This window comes from Aphelocoma coerulescens, chromosome 1 (genome assembly GCF_041296385.1).
Source record: "Aphelocoma coerulescens isolate FSJ_1873_10779 chromosome 1, UR_Acoe_1.0, whole genome shotgun sequence".
NCBI lineage: Eukaryota > Metazoa > Chordata > Aves > Passeriformes > Corvidae > Aphelocoma > Aphelocoma coerulescens.
Window position 1 is genome coordinate 34,080,198 of NC_091013.1, and position 14,159 is coordinate 34,094,356.

Sequence of the window (14,159 nt, forward strand, 5' to 3'; positions counted from 1 at the left end):
GAAGAAAGCACAAGAAACCACACATCTCCTCTGGCTAAGAACACCGTTCATCTCCTCAACTTTAATTTAGAGGGAGCCTTCAACTCCTTCTCCCCAATAAAAGAAAATAAAACCCTCAACAGTTTCTTCCACCATAACTCCCAAGGCCCTTTAGGTACTTCTAAAGTAAAGTGAATTGTCTGATTTCAGGACATGGTAAAAAAAAAAGCCACAAACCAACTGTTTCCTACAATTTTGCTTTTCTCCCTTCACACAGTTAATTGCAGGCTGAAGTGCTTTTTAACAGGGGAGAAAAAAGCAGTGCATTTTAGCTAAATTACCTCTCTCTGGTAGACAGAAAAGATCTGAACTGCTGAGAATGACTATGTATTCTTTACAACACTAGTAAAAAACCCTTCAACATAAATACTGTTCTAAAAAAATTACTTGTATCACATTATTTCAAAGTAGACACCACTTAGTCTAAAGCAGGGCGAGAAAGGCTATATTCAGTATTTAATGGGGATAAAGCTTTAATCCTGAGTCACAAATAAGTACTCTGTGCTGGGAAAAAAAAAAAGTAAGTCTACAAGCTGGTATTTATGGCTGTCAGCATGGAAACAACAGACTTGAGTTAGATACTGAGGTTGTCTCTTGAACACACAGGGACAGCTCAGCAGCCCTGTGCTGGACTCAGAGCATTTTAGCATGTAAGCAAGGAGAGAGCATCCATGGTACACAACACCTGTTAAAGACCTAGATAGGAACTGCAAAATATTTTTACTTCTGGCCCCTAACAGGCTGAGATACGTAGTTCTGGACTGCAAATTGCATCCTCTTTCTTTTCTAATTATGGTGGAGCTGAGGTTCCTGCTTCACATATCTGGTTTCTAAATCAGTCGGGGGTGAAGCCGCCACCTCTACCCAATGGAGAGAATGGTTGTTCAGATAGCAGCAGATGGGGGTGGTAATAGCTCCCTACCAGAAGCAAGTAAAAGGTTTCACCCAGCTCTCTAAGATATTTTGAACTACTCTGCAGAGCCAATTGGTATGGGAGGCCAACTTTCAGAAGGAAGAAGTGGGGAAAGGGCTGCTATGCATCCACAAAGTGAGATTTGTGGCGACTGAGGATACAAGAGGATCATAGCTAGCTGAACCATGACAATTTTCAGTCACAAGGAATCAAGCCCAGAGCTATCTTTGTGCACTGCAGGAAACCATCCGAGCTTGCAGTCAAGGCCAATCCCCTGAGAAGGGAGAGTTTGAGTAAGTCAGGGGCAAGGCTGACATCTGTTTCCAGTTGCACTGGGAGCACACACAGCAGAAGTCTAGAGTTCTCTCTAGTCACTGTGTTAGTGAGCCCAGGACACACAGTACTTAAAAAAGGTTGCATAGATACACCTAAATGCTGCCCAGAGCTGGTTGTACAGGTGACCCAGAAGCAGCTTCCTGCTGTGTGGATAATTGCTTTGGGTGAAGGCAATTTCAGCGTTCAGGTGTTCTAATCTTTCTACGGCACAGGAAGTGAGAAAGTACTATTAATGATACACTACAAAGGAATACACAGCTATAACCAATTCTGTTCAGCACAATACTTTTAAATTAAATATCTAAAAGAACAGTATCTGAACTGTTCAGGCTGTTTGAATGACCAATTACAGTTCATTACAGAAAATTTACAGTGCAGTATTGTGAAATCCAGAAATTAGATTACACACCAGTTGCCACACAGATTTTTCTAAACACAGCCAAGGAAACTTTCCCTGTAACTTTTTTATGGCCATCTTTAAAACAAAGGCCTACTTTACCAAACAAAAAGGAGACAGGTGAAAATCCAGACCTGATCTCTCCCATCAACCTCTTCCCAAAAACATAGACCCCAAAGACTAAGTAAAGAAGAACCAAGATGGGGACACTATCAGTACCTGAGAAGTAATTTTGGGCATCCTGTTAGACTTGATAGCTTTTATATACTCCCTCACCATCTCTTTTTCCATTTTCTCATTTGTGCCGAGAGCAGAAATTACTAGAGTAGCTGCAGATGCTCTGCATCTACGGAGCAGATCAGTCCTTGTGTTCTTTCAGGGAGAATCATTGGAGGACCTGTAGAGAGACATATTTCTATTGCAAAATAGCAAAGAAAAACTGGAAGTGGTTCCAAGAGAAATCTTTTGAAGTGGAAAAAGGAAAACCTCAAGCTCCTACAGGGCCCAGATAAGTGCAACACTAACCTGTCATGGAACCATCTCACTCTGACTACAAGCTTGTGTACCAGATATGGGTGACCTCCCCTCAGCTCAGCACACTACAACCAACCCAACCAGAGCACTCACGCAGGAGCAGAAGGTAGGCAGGCGTGTGAGCTCTGTGGTATTACAGATCTGCCATCTGTTTGTGATAACTTTCTAATTCAGATGAAAATTACAGTACATGCAGAGGAACATCTTTCCCCTTCAGCCTCTGTGTGGTTCCTACAATTACACGGTGCTTCAGAGCAGTACCAACTTTAACAGCCAGGTATGTCACCAAAGGCTTCCTCACACAAAAGAAATCCAAGTTGCCATTTCTCCCTTCTCTGGCTTATGCTATGATCAGATGGTATTCTGGTGTTGGTTTGATAGAACTTCTCATGAAGATGAAGTTAACAAACATAAAAATGAACTAATTTATCTTAATTAAATACACTGCCCTTATAAAAACAAATTAACAAAATCCCCAAACCCACAGTAACGACAACAAAACCCTAACCCACATAAACAAAGCAACCCAAATTCATGGTCATGAGGACTACAGATGGATTGTACTCCAAAGATATTTCAGAAACACCAGCGATTTATAAGCTATCCAACTACCCCTGCCTGAAGAGCAAACTTGAAATACATGTAGGTTAATAAAAGCTATATAGCATTTCTTCTAAATTTCTCTCACAAGAAGAATTTATAGTTTTTCCACCCAGTCACAGGCCATAAAGCAAGCTCATAGAAAAGATTTGTATTACAATTAAAACATACTGAGCAGCCAAAAAAATTGAGCAAGACTTACCTTAAAAGCCTGTAACAAAGTGATTTAAAATAATATTTGGGAAGAACAAGCAGGTTGCCAGAGAAAGGATAATGTTCTCAAAACTGGGTGCTCAGTTATGATTCTAAATCTAGTATTAGGAGGCTTATGTCAAAGGGGCTTATTAAAAACCAAGACTAACATTATTTTGCTGGCAGTGGAGATGAGTTAGGTCATCTCTAGCATGAGTAGATAGATACTAGAATTCTAACAGAGAGCACTGCAGCCAGATGAGCTAAAAATAGACCTTTTCTAGATATTACTCTGTGGATACAGAAACTTTAGTCTGATACAGAGTATTCCAGAACAGATATAATGTTTTTATCCTGAAGATTTACAGCTTTTCTCTCATTTGTTTTCCACAAAAGGTAATATATTCCTCTTCATAGATTGTTTTTCTTTCACTGTACCCAAGTTCAGTTTGCTTTTACTTTTCTCTGCAGCACTAGCACATGTGGCCCCCAGACATTCCAGAAAAACCCCACGGACAAGCAGGTACCTGATGGGACTGACACTTACGCTGATTCATGGGTGGCCAGTTGCCTGAATTATCACTTATGAAAAGAGACAAAGTAATTGCCTACTGGCAGTGATACCACTGGATCTTCTGGGAAACATCTACATATCCACACAGCTGCCTCCTAAGGAGAAGAGTACCAGGGGCCCACCACCACTTCCCACCCTTAAGTCCACCCTGAACTGTCCAGGTGCATGGCCCATGTCCTGTTGCTCCTACCATATGGTGATGCTTCTCAGCAGAGAACTGAGAAGCCTGCAAAACAAAGTCACCAGTGAACCTCTTCAGGACAAACATGTCTCAGAACACTTCATCCTCCAACTCAGACCAACGCTAAGAAAAGCAAGCATCACAATCATTATCACAAGTTGAAATACATGTGTCAGCAAAGTTTCAATTCCTGAATTTCTCTTTTGTGGATTGGTGTTTGCTTGGGTTGTATTGGATTTTTTAATTGCTCCATAATAACTTGCATTAGCAATATTAGCAATACTGTTGCTGGAGCAGCTGATATTTGCTAGTATTTAACTTCCACAGAGCAGCACCTTTGTTATAGTTTCAACACTAGAATTTAATTGTATTTAGCACTTTATAAGCTAAATAGATACTCGTGCTTTTAGGACTACAAACTCTGACATATTACCTTATGATTTTGTGTTTAAGGCAGACCAATCAAGCATATGCACTTTAAATACATATATAGTTTTTTTAAAAGTGCATTTCTTAGATAGCAAGTTATCAGCAAAATAGAAACTCATTTATCAGTTTAACTGCTGTCTTTTAAGCAACAAGGAAGGAAGAGGAGACTTAAACCCAGTTATCAGAACTATGTTTCTATGGCACTTGCTGTGTTATTCTTTTTCCTCTAGAGAAAGTCTGTGAAATGCTTAAGTGAAGCCAGGTCTCAGCAGAGCTTTACCAGCATGGAGACTAATCATGTTAGGTAGGAACTGAACTCGCTATGTTTCCTGGGATGTTTGCCATGACAAGGCAAGAGTCAGTTTGTTTGGGGGCAGAACACCATGTATTTTGATATAATAAGGGGACTCATTTAGAAGGCAAGTGTACTGAGGAATGATCTATGAAAGCAAAATTATTAAGTGAGGGCACACCTAGAAAATGCAATAGTTTGAGCCAATTATACTTTTTCTGATGCTGCCAGTGGGGCTGAAAAAGATATAGCATAGTGCCTTTCCTAAGACAAAATTTCAGCACTTGTACATCAAATTGGGAACCTAACACCCCTTTCACAGACCAGGAACTGTGTGTTAAAGCAAACTAATTTGAGTTTAAGAGGCAGAAGTTGAACAGTTGAACAATTTCTCATTTCCCACGCAGCTCATCAAAACACAAACCCAAATGCCCTTGATGCCCTGACACTTGTATTGCATGCATTAGCACACCCACATACACAAGATTTTCAGCATAAAATAAGCCACTGAAATGATCATAAAACATCATAAATGAAGTTTCCAAAGGTGACAACACTCAGGTAATACCTAAACATCTTCAATACCACCTTACCCTGTCTCTTTTCCAATCAATACAGACAGTTAATCTACTGTCTCCTGGGCACTCTTCAGCTGCTAAGCATTATCATGCCAACGCATAACTTACTTATATGCCCAGTTGTTAATTTGTCGGTTTTCAGCAATGAGCATATGTAAAGTACACAGCAATGCAGCAAGGAGATCAGTGACTAAGAGCAAATTGGGATGGTTTAAGAGAAGCATCAGCAGCGGAAAATTCCACTGCTTTGTAAGCAATCACATAGCTCTCAAGAGCAGTAGTACTCATCACGGAGGAAACGCTTCACTTTCCCCCTCCCCTCGAGTGCTGAATTTCTCATGTATGTTTACACTCAATATGCTTATCCCGATCAACATCGGGCAGGTGTTTCACACGGTTCAGCAGGAACAAATTCCGCTGGCGAAGGAGAAGAAGTACCCCCGGCACTTGTGGCAGTAGCCAATCACCAGCAGACAAATAATTTTTCAAATGGATGGCTGCTCTTCAGCGCAACCCACTATGCTCTGCGTAGCAAACTGCGCAGCGAATACAACCGTGGAGTTCCCCGCGGAGCGAGGGCTCTGCGTCCCCAGTTCAGGCTCACCTGCCGCCCTCTGCGCCAGGCATTCACAGCACCAGGGAGAGCAGACCAGCACCATTAACATTTTCCAGCAGAGCCCAGCTCCTCTAGACCATCAGCCCCACAAACGCAGGGGAGACAGACAACTTCTCCTGAAGGATTTACTGTCCCTTTACTCATATCCACCGAGGAGAGGGGCCTGGAGCGGGCGAACTCAACTCAGTACAGCCCTCGTTCCACCAGGAGGGCTCGGGATGAGCCGCGAACAGTGTCAGGGTGTCTGGTGTCACTGCGGTCAGCCAGGATCCGCAAACGCGGGCCGCCAGTGACAGCAGGGCGCCGACAGCCAGGGACCAAACCCGGAGGCTAAACACGCTCCTTTCCGCACTGTGCGGCCACAGCACGGCGAGGACAGCGCGATGGCGCTTTCCAAAGTCATCGCCGCGGTGACTTGCACGGCTCCGCACTCCATGCTGCTGAAGTGTACTGCCGGCGAGCTGCCTTTCTGCGGCGGGGAGGGTCACTGGAGTGCTGTCCCCGGCAGCACGGCCGCGGCGGTGGGGCGCACCTTCCCGCAGGACAGCGCTCCGCTGCCGCACGGGAGGCTGCGGACCGCGTGTTCCCCCTCAGTGTCCTTCTGTCCCCAGCCCCAGGAAAAGCACCGGCGAGGGGAGGGGACCCAGGAGCACCGGAGGAGACTGTCGGGCTCTGCGGCGAGGGGCTCCCCCTGCCCGGGGCTTGGCCTACCCGGGCGCTGCCGCCCGCCAGCCGCAGAGGCTCGGTGCTCCTCCGGCGGCACGGAGGGGCGCGGCCGGCACCGGGCCCGCCGCCGCCCCCGGCCCCTCCCGGCACCTGCCGGGGCTGAGACCTGGGGCTGAGGCGCGGGCGATGCCGCGGCCCCGGCGGGACTCACCGTAGATCATGGCCAGGCCGGTCTCGTGGAGGAAGCGGACGCGGCGGTGCTTGAAGAGCCAGATGGTGAGGATGGTGAGGGTGAGGAGCAGGATGAAGGTGAGCAGGCTCACGCTGTCCTGCCGATGGCTCTCCTCCGCCTCCTTCTCGGTGGCGAGCTCCTCCATGGCGCTGCTGCTGCCGCCGCTCCGCTCCGCCGCTCGCAGCCCCCCGGCTGCCAGCAGGAGCAGCGGGAGCAGCGGGAGCCGGCGGCGCAGGGACTCGGCCATGGCTGCGGGAACCGGGATATCGCAGCGCCCCGTCTCACTCCGGCGGCGGCCCGCGGGCACTGCCCACCGCCCGCCCGCCCGGCCGGCGGGGGAAGGAAAGAAGGACGGCGGGGGAAGGAAAGAAGGACGGCGGGAGGGGCGACCCCGGCGCGCAGGAGCCCGCCCGCCGCCGCCTCCCCCGGCCCCTTAAAGGCGCAGCCCCGCCGGCGCTCGCCTCGGCCGGGCAGCGAATGCTGGTCCGCCGTGAGGACGCAGTGTCGCTGCTTCTCCAGTTCCCGGCCCGGCCAGCCCCGCCCGGCGGAGGTGAAGGGGTGGGTGGGATTTCCCCCCCGCCCCCGCGGGGCTGGTTCTGCTCCGGGAGCTCCAGGTGCCGCCTCGGCGGCGCGGGCAGAGCTGCGGTGCCGGTGCCGCTCTCCCTCCCCGCGGTGCAAGGCGAACGTGTGAGCGAGCGGCTCTTACACCGGGGCGGTGTTGGAAATCATCACCCCAGAGACCACCTTGCCAACTTGAGGGGTTGCATCCAGCTACATCCTACTGGACATTTGCTTTTAGAAGGCAAGACAATTGGAGGAAATGAATAGAGAGCTAGTCAGCAATTTTCACTTGAAATAATTTTCTTTTCAGCAAAAAACAACATATGTTTACTGTTTTAAAAATCATCTCAATTTAGGGGAAGGAAAGAAAAGTTACTTTTGCAAGCAACCGCAAATCAATACTTTCTCCTTTAGTTTTTTATTTTTCTTAAATGACTCTCAATTTTAAAAGATGAAATACTGAGTAATGAAATTGTTTGGGTTTAAAGAAATACAAACAGCTGTAAAACTGGGTTTGTTTTTGTTTTGGGGGTTGGTTGGTCGGTTGGTTTTGGTTTTTTGTTTTATCACCTTCGGCAGGAGGGTGCTTTGCCTTTGGCTACCAGAGGAATACCCCCCAGCTTCCAGTGGTGGTGTAAGCAATGGTGATATTTCTGCTCCTGGGGCATTTCTCCCAGAGTTGTTACTTTCAGTCTCAACATCTAACATGTATTTAGCCATTATTTTGCATAAAAAGAAAGCACAACTACTTTGGCCACACGTTTAGTTAGTTACATGCTAGGTCTTCTCTCCTTTAATGATATGCTCTTTCTTAACATCATTGCCATGTTTCTGTGGTTGTTTATTAGGGTGCTCTAGTTACAAGAAACTTTTTTCTCCTGCTAATGAATCTGAAATTGCCTTTGTGTCATATGCTATTGTTTAGGAATTCCCTTTTATATATATTTCATGATGACAGCTATGTAAATCTACACTTCTATTTATATGTAGTCCTTTTAAATATGGTATTTATGCAAACTCTTCTTAACAACCTTAAAATCCAGTGTAATTAGGTGCAATTATATTTAATATTTGATTGTGCAGGGCTGAAAGTTTACTTTGATAGTGCCATCATTTGTAAACCTCTTAGAGATGAAAAGCAGTAATTTGCCTTGAAGACCTAGCTATTAAACCTATGAGAACCATTAAAAATTACTGCCTCAAGACTGACTTATGTTAAATCTCACATTCAAAATTAACATTTCTGGTACAATGAGAGCATGATACCACTAAATCTTTACTGTGTATCTTTAGGATATACAATCTACATACAATGTAACATATACCTTTAGGATATAACAACCTACACAGCAGACTAGAGTTTTGCACTACTGTGCAAAGTATGTGTAACACTAATAAAGTTGTAAAATTAAAAACTGACTAGGAATAACAGACTCTCCTCTGGGTCTGGATTTTATGTGCTGCATAGTGCTGGGCAAAGTCTGTCACTAAGTGATGCCTCTTTTTAAGGAGACAATTTCCATGTATATTGTAATTTTATCCACCTCTCAGCTGAGCTGCAGTCAGGGTCTTAAATTACTTTCTCCAAAGCCTTCCACCAGTAACCTGTGTTTTATTCTTCAACAGTTCTCTGCATACTATGCCTCTTGCTCTCCAGGCAACAATGAGAATTATCCAGGCAATTATTTTAATACTTAAGGATAATAGACAAATTTTCCTTTTTTTTTTTTTTTTTTTCAGCTGAACTCTGTTGTTTATGGAGGAAAGGATTCATCCATGGTTTGGCGTGTCAGTGCTACCATCAGCTCAAGCCTTGAACACTCACATTCCCATTTCCCAGGCTTTTTCACTGCTGTCCTGCCCCTGTAGCCTTGGACAGGTATCACCTTATCCTAGGAATCTTTCCCCAATTACTTTTACCAAACTAAAAATATAATGTTCACCACTGTTGTGTGCAAAAGTGAGTTCAACTTATTCTTTCTCTGGACTCTGTGGGTATATCTAAATCCTGTACCTAAAATGGTGATGGGAGCATGATTGTTTCTGCCAGTGTAGATATCAAAGTTTAATAGTGATGTAATTCACTTCTCTTCAGCTCAATGTTCTGTGTAATAAGTTGTTGCCAGGGAACTTGATATGCAGAGCATATTTGGTTCAGACAGGCCAAAACTTGCTGTCTCTTACACTCACGGATTGGTATCATGGCGCATAAATACTTAAACTGATTTAAACAGCATCATCTAGAGTGTATGCTATCAACTAAGGAAAAAAGGTACCAAGTTGAGCTTCTTTATACATCTCTGTAAACCAGGCTGCATCCTTGTAAGAGAGCTGTGTTGACATAGCTCAGTTCCTCGCAGTGGTGTAGCTCCCGGTCTCCATGCTGTCTTCAGTCCATTAGGGCCATCAGTAATCTCATCTCAAGGGGTAATTCCAACACCATAATAACCCTGCAGTTACAGTTTGTGTTCCAGACATTTTTTGGCAGGCCTCCACCTGCCTTCCCAAGCTGTTCTGAACTAAAACTTCATGTTCTCTACAGGTGGGACCTCTGCCCAACAGCCACCACATATGTTGCAGAAGTCAGCCTGCCTGCTTAACAAAACTGTCATTTGATTCTATTCCTGCTTTCTTTCCATTTGTTAATTTTGATCTGGGCCCAGGCAGAGGTCTTTGATCTGCTTGCTGTTTGAGAGGGCCTCCTTAAGGCAGAAACAATAAGGCGTCCTTTGGGAGATGGAAGGCCAAGTGGATAACAACAAAGGTATCAGAGGCTTCAAACTAAAGCTATAAGATGGCAGTGAAATAGGTCAAAGGACAAAATATAGCTGTTCAACAGAGTTCAGCCATACTTGGAGGGATGCAGGAGGATTTTTGTATTAAATGCTAATAAATATTTACATTTGCACATAGTTGGTAATTGACTTGCAGGATTGAATCATATGAGTCTGGCCAAAACACCGCAGAGTGAGATATGGTTCAGCTTACCCTTTGTTTACCAGTCTTGTCTTATTAAAATGTTCATTCTGCCAGAAGCACCATCAAAGAGTCCATTCAGCACTGTTGTAACTTCCTGTGTCAAGAAAGTCACTGTTATCACATGAATTGATACACACTTTGGATTTATTCTTGTTCCAAGAGTTGAATAATGTCATGTAAGGCAAATGCAAGGTCCTATTTTCAAGCTCTCTCTCTCTCTCCAACTGTTGGTGGTAATATCATCCACTCCTTGTCAATCACACTGGAGAACTGGTGTTCTATTGAGACCTTTTCTGTATTATGCAAATCTGTTGAGACTGGCCCTTTGTGCTGCTGAAAGCAGCAGTTTTGAGATTTTCACTGATCTAACATGCTGTTGTAGGACTGATTCTGATGGAGAAAAGTCTCACTGTTGCTTGGGCTTATAAAAAAATGGAAAATCAAAACAAATCCTTATCTTAATGTGTGTCATGTTTATGCAACTGCCTTTGCATGCTCATATCTTCTAGCACATTAATCCAGAATGCAGTAGCAAGTTGATTAGCAGGCAGGTCAGCCTTGTAGAGAAGCTGCCATGTCAGCCACACTCCTTTCTTCCCTTTTAAGCCAAACCTTCCCATCACTGTGCTTTAAAATGGCAACTCATTTTGAACCTATACCCAGCTTCTGGCACCAGTGGTGTTGTCTTGTTGGCTACTCACCTGTGTCCGTGTCAGATATCCACATACCCCAGGACCCCATAAAACACACCCTATTGGGATGTGAGGTTAAACACAACTAAGTGTTCTGAAGCTGAATTCTGAAGAACATGTCATATTTTTACTGAAAACCTTTTTTTTTTTTTTTTCAAATCTCCAGCTGGTTAGAAGTGCTAACAATTGTGACACATTTTTCTGCTTGTACCAGTTCTGCAGAGGTGTCATATAGCTGAGAAAATGTCAGAACTGCCATTTTCTATCAATGCAAGTGCAGAAATCATAATTAGGCTTTCCAATAGACAAAAGTCTAGCTAGAGTAAAAGCTGCTCTGTGCTATTTGCAAGGTACAAGAATCACGCATTGTACAGCCACATCTCAGAGCTTTTATGTCATGGTAAATGTTCAGATTGTCTGAGAGGCATATGACTAGAAATTTTATCTCTATAAGAGTGCTCTGTCATCTTCTGTGTACCCAAGCAGATTTATTTCCCCTTCTAGCTGTATGTGATATCAGCAAGTGCCATTCTTTTAGGGACAAAGCAGGTTGTCTCTTATTCCTCAGAAGAAGGCAGTTCATTACCCTTTGCAGGTGCACATCATGGTTATGACTTTCAAAGTTGTAATCACTCGAAGAAGAAGCTAAGAAATCATTCTTCTCATCACTCTTCACTTCCCACCATATTCCCCATAAATATTAAAACAAGTGAGTACCACAACTCAACAAGTGCCACAATTCAACCTGTGCCAGAAGAGTCTGAAAACACATTCTGGAAAAGAGAAAGTGAGCCTCAGTTGAGGCTTGTGAATTATGATTTAACCTCATGCACAGAAGGGGCTATGCGAACATCACTTGAAACTGCAACCATGTACAGAGATGCTCTACTGGTGACAGCTGTCAGTTGGTCACTACCAGAAACAGTGTCTGCAAAAGGTTTCCCTGTAGTTCTGAAGTGTAAAGGAGAAAAGATCGGGAAAAATGTGGGTACAGTGTTGTGCCGTCAGATTTGTTGTAAAATATTTCTATTCCATATTTACACAATTATACCAAACCTTTTGGCAAAAGAAAGCTGCTGTTCTCTTCTTGATAGAGAAACAGATAGTCAAAATTATGCTTCATTAAATCTTAACTATGCTCGATATGTATGCCTGTAAGCATTGCATAGGCTAGAAAATGAGTCTTAGTAAGTAAAGTTATGCTAAGCATCTTCGCTTCATCTGAATTAGACAGCCCGGGGGCATGGCTAGACATCGGACAGAAAAAGGTTAGATCTGTCTTAGGAAGTTACATCTGAAGGTGCTTATTTTTGCTCTTGTTCTGAAAAGAAGTGATCAAACAGGAAACTTCTAGTTTCTCCTACAGGAAAACAAGTTTTCCTAGAAATATGAGATCTTAAAACATCCATGGAGAAGTGGGTTTTAGCGATAAATTACTCCCATCATATTGGACAACATGCTCTGCTGTTTTGAAAGAGGTTTGAGGTATAACTGGCGGTAAGAAGGTATAACTTGGCTGCCACAAGCTCTATTTCTGCTGAAAGAGCTGAATTATTAACAGTAGACTAATACAGTCAATTTGTATAATCTAAGCAGTTTTCTTCACAAATTACAAGTAACTTACTAAGAGAGAGACAGAGCGTCAGTTAACTGGCCAGAAAGCATAGGATGGCTGAGGTTGGAAGGGATCCATCTTTCCCAACACCCCTACTTAAGCAGAGACACTTAGAGCTAGTTATCCAGGACCAGGACCATGTCCATACAGCCTTTAAACAATTCCAAGGATGGAGATTCCACAACCTCTCTGGGCAACCTATGCCAGTGTTCAGTCATCTTCAGAGCAAAAACTGTGTTCTGATGGTCAGAGGGAACATTCTGTGTTTCAGTTTGTGTCCATTTCCTCTGGTCCTGCCACTGAGCACTGCCTGGCTCCATCTTGTTTTCACCTTCCCTTCAGATTATTTATAGACATTGATGAGATTATCAATATATGATAAAATGAAATTAGATTATCAACTATGAGATTGTGAATATCTAATTTAGCAACAACATTTATCTCCAGAGCTTTTCATACTGGCAAAAGTCTGAGAGTGGTGTTTCAAAATGAAATTTAATTGTAAATCTTTATTACTGTGGAAACTAAAGAACTGATTAACTAATATCGGCTCATTTTGAGAGTCTGAAAAATCATGTAGGAAATTTGGAGATATATTTTTCGAAAGGCTACACAGGCAGCCAGTTCCACACAATTTGGGAGAACCCTGAGTCAGGGAGGCAGAAGTGGCTGCCAAGTTGAAAGATGAGGGTCAGGCATAAGTTCAGAACAAGACCAGGTGATGCCAGTACTGGGAGTTGGTTGTTCTTTTCCAAGAATAAGCAGACTTGGGCTGGTGAAGGCAGTACTGCTGGGCAAGTTTTAGCTTCTGGGAGACCCTGGCTAATACCAATGGCAAGATCTAAGGGGAAAAACACTGCCTTCAACAGTTGAACCCCCTCAAAACAGATCTGCATCTATTGGACAAATTATGCTAGTAGGTCTGGGCCACATTGTGACAGAAAGAGAAGTCTGATAGCTCCCTAAAATATGCCTATTGGACATGTAGCCTTCATGTGGATGATGCAGATAGGGGTGTTGACTGCTAGGCTGCTGGCCAAAGCAGAGAGGAGAAAGCTACGAAAGACTGAAATCAAAAGACAGAGAGTAGTTGTCAGCTGCTTCAAGGTGCAATCAATATAATTGCAGGCTGCAACCTCATTATAGGAAATATCCAAGATAGATATGTTACTCGAATCGGCATCAATATAGTCAGATCAGACTATTGGTATTGTAAGACAGATACCACCTACAGTATTGCAAGGAAGGATTTGATGTTATACTGCACTGTCTTTGCCTGTCTCTTCCTTATTTTAATAAATAGAGTACTTCATTCTATAAAGAAGGTTTTCCATGTTAATATTATTTGCATATTCCCAGTTCCTCATGCTTCCCCTGTCGTGTGCTAGTTGAGATAAATTCCAGGTTCGGGCAGTAGAACAGATGGCGGGATTTATTGTGGCGTAGTTACTACTTGCATAAAAAGCTGGGACATCTAGAGGCCAGAGCAGTGTCTGCAGATCCCGTCAGTACAAATACATCTACTAGATGTGGGTATTAGAGCACTTTTCAAAAGCAGCTTAGATAATAAGTACATCGCATGACCTCTAGTGGTATTAAGCCCAAGGCACTGTCAAAGTCACTCATAGCAGTTTTGTGCTGCTGGGGAAATGCCAAGGTCAGAGAGGAACTATCACATATGTGACAGTTCTGTGCTGCTGTACCGCACCTTACTGCCAGATTTATGCCAGCCC

General features: G+C 43.8%; 1 protein-coding gene and 1 long non-coding RNA gene across 3 annotated transcripts in view; one reads left to right on the forward strand and one right to left on the reverse strand.

Annotated features, from left to right (window-relative positions):
• SLC9A7 (solute carrier family 9 member A7) overlaps positions 1-6,966 on the reverse strand; it is an 83,534-nt gene extending 76,568 nt beyond the window's left edge. For both annotated transcript variants that reach the window (XM_069006451.1, XM_069006444.1), the window contains exon 1: positions 6,559-6,966. In XM_069006451.1, coding sequence (XP_068862552.1) covers positions 6,559-6,826 — 268 coding nt within the window. In that variant the 5' untranslated portion in view covers positions 6,827-6,966. The remainder of the gene's footprint in view (positions 1-6,558) is intronic.
• Positions 6,967-7,005: 39 nt separating this feature from the next.
• Positions 7,006-10,484, forward strand: LOC138106232 (uncharacterized). Its single transcript, XR_011148943.1, has 2 exons — positions 7,006-7,381; positions 8,881-10,484. It is a non-coding gene; the product is annotated as an uncharacterized lncRNA (long non-coding RNA).
• The last annotated feature ends 3,675 nt before the right edge of the window (positions 10,485-14,159 follow it).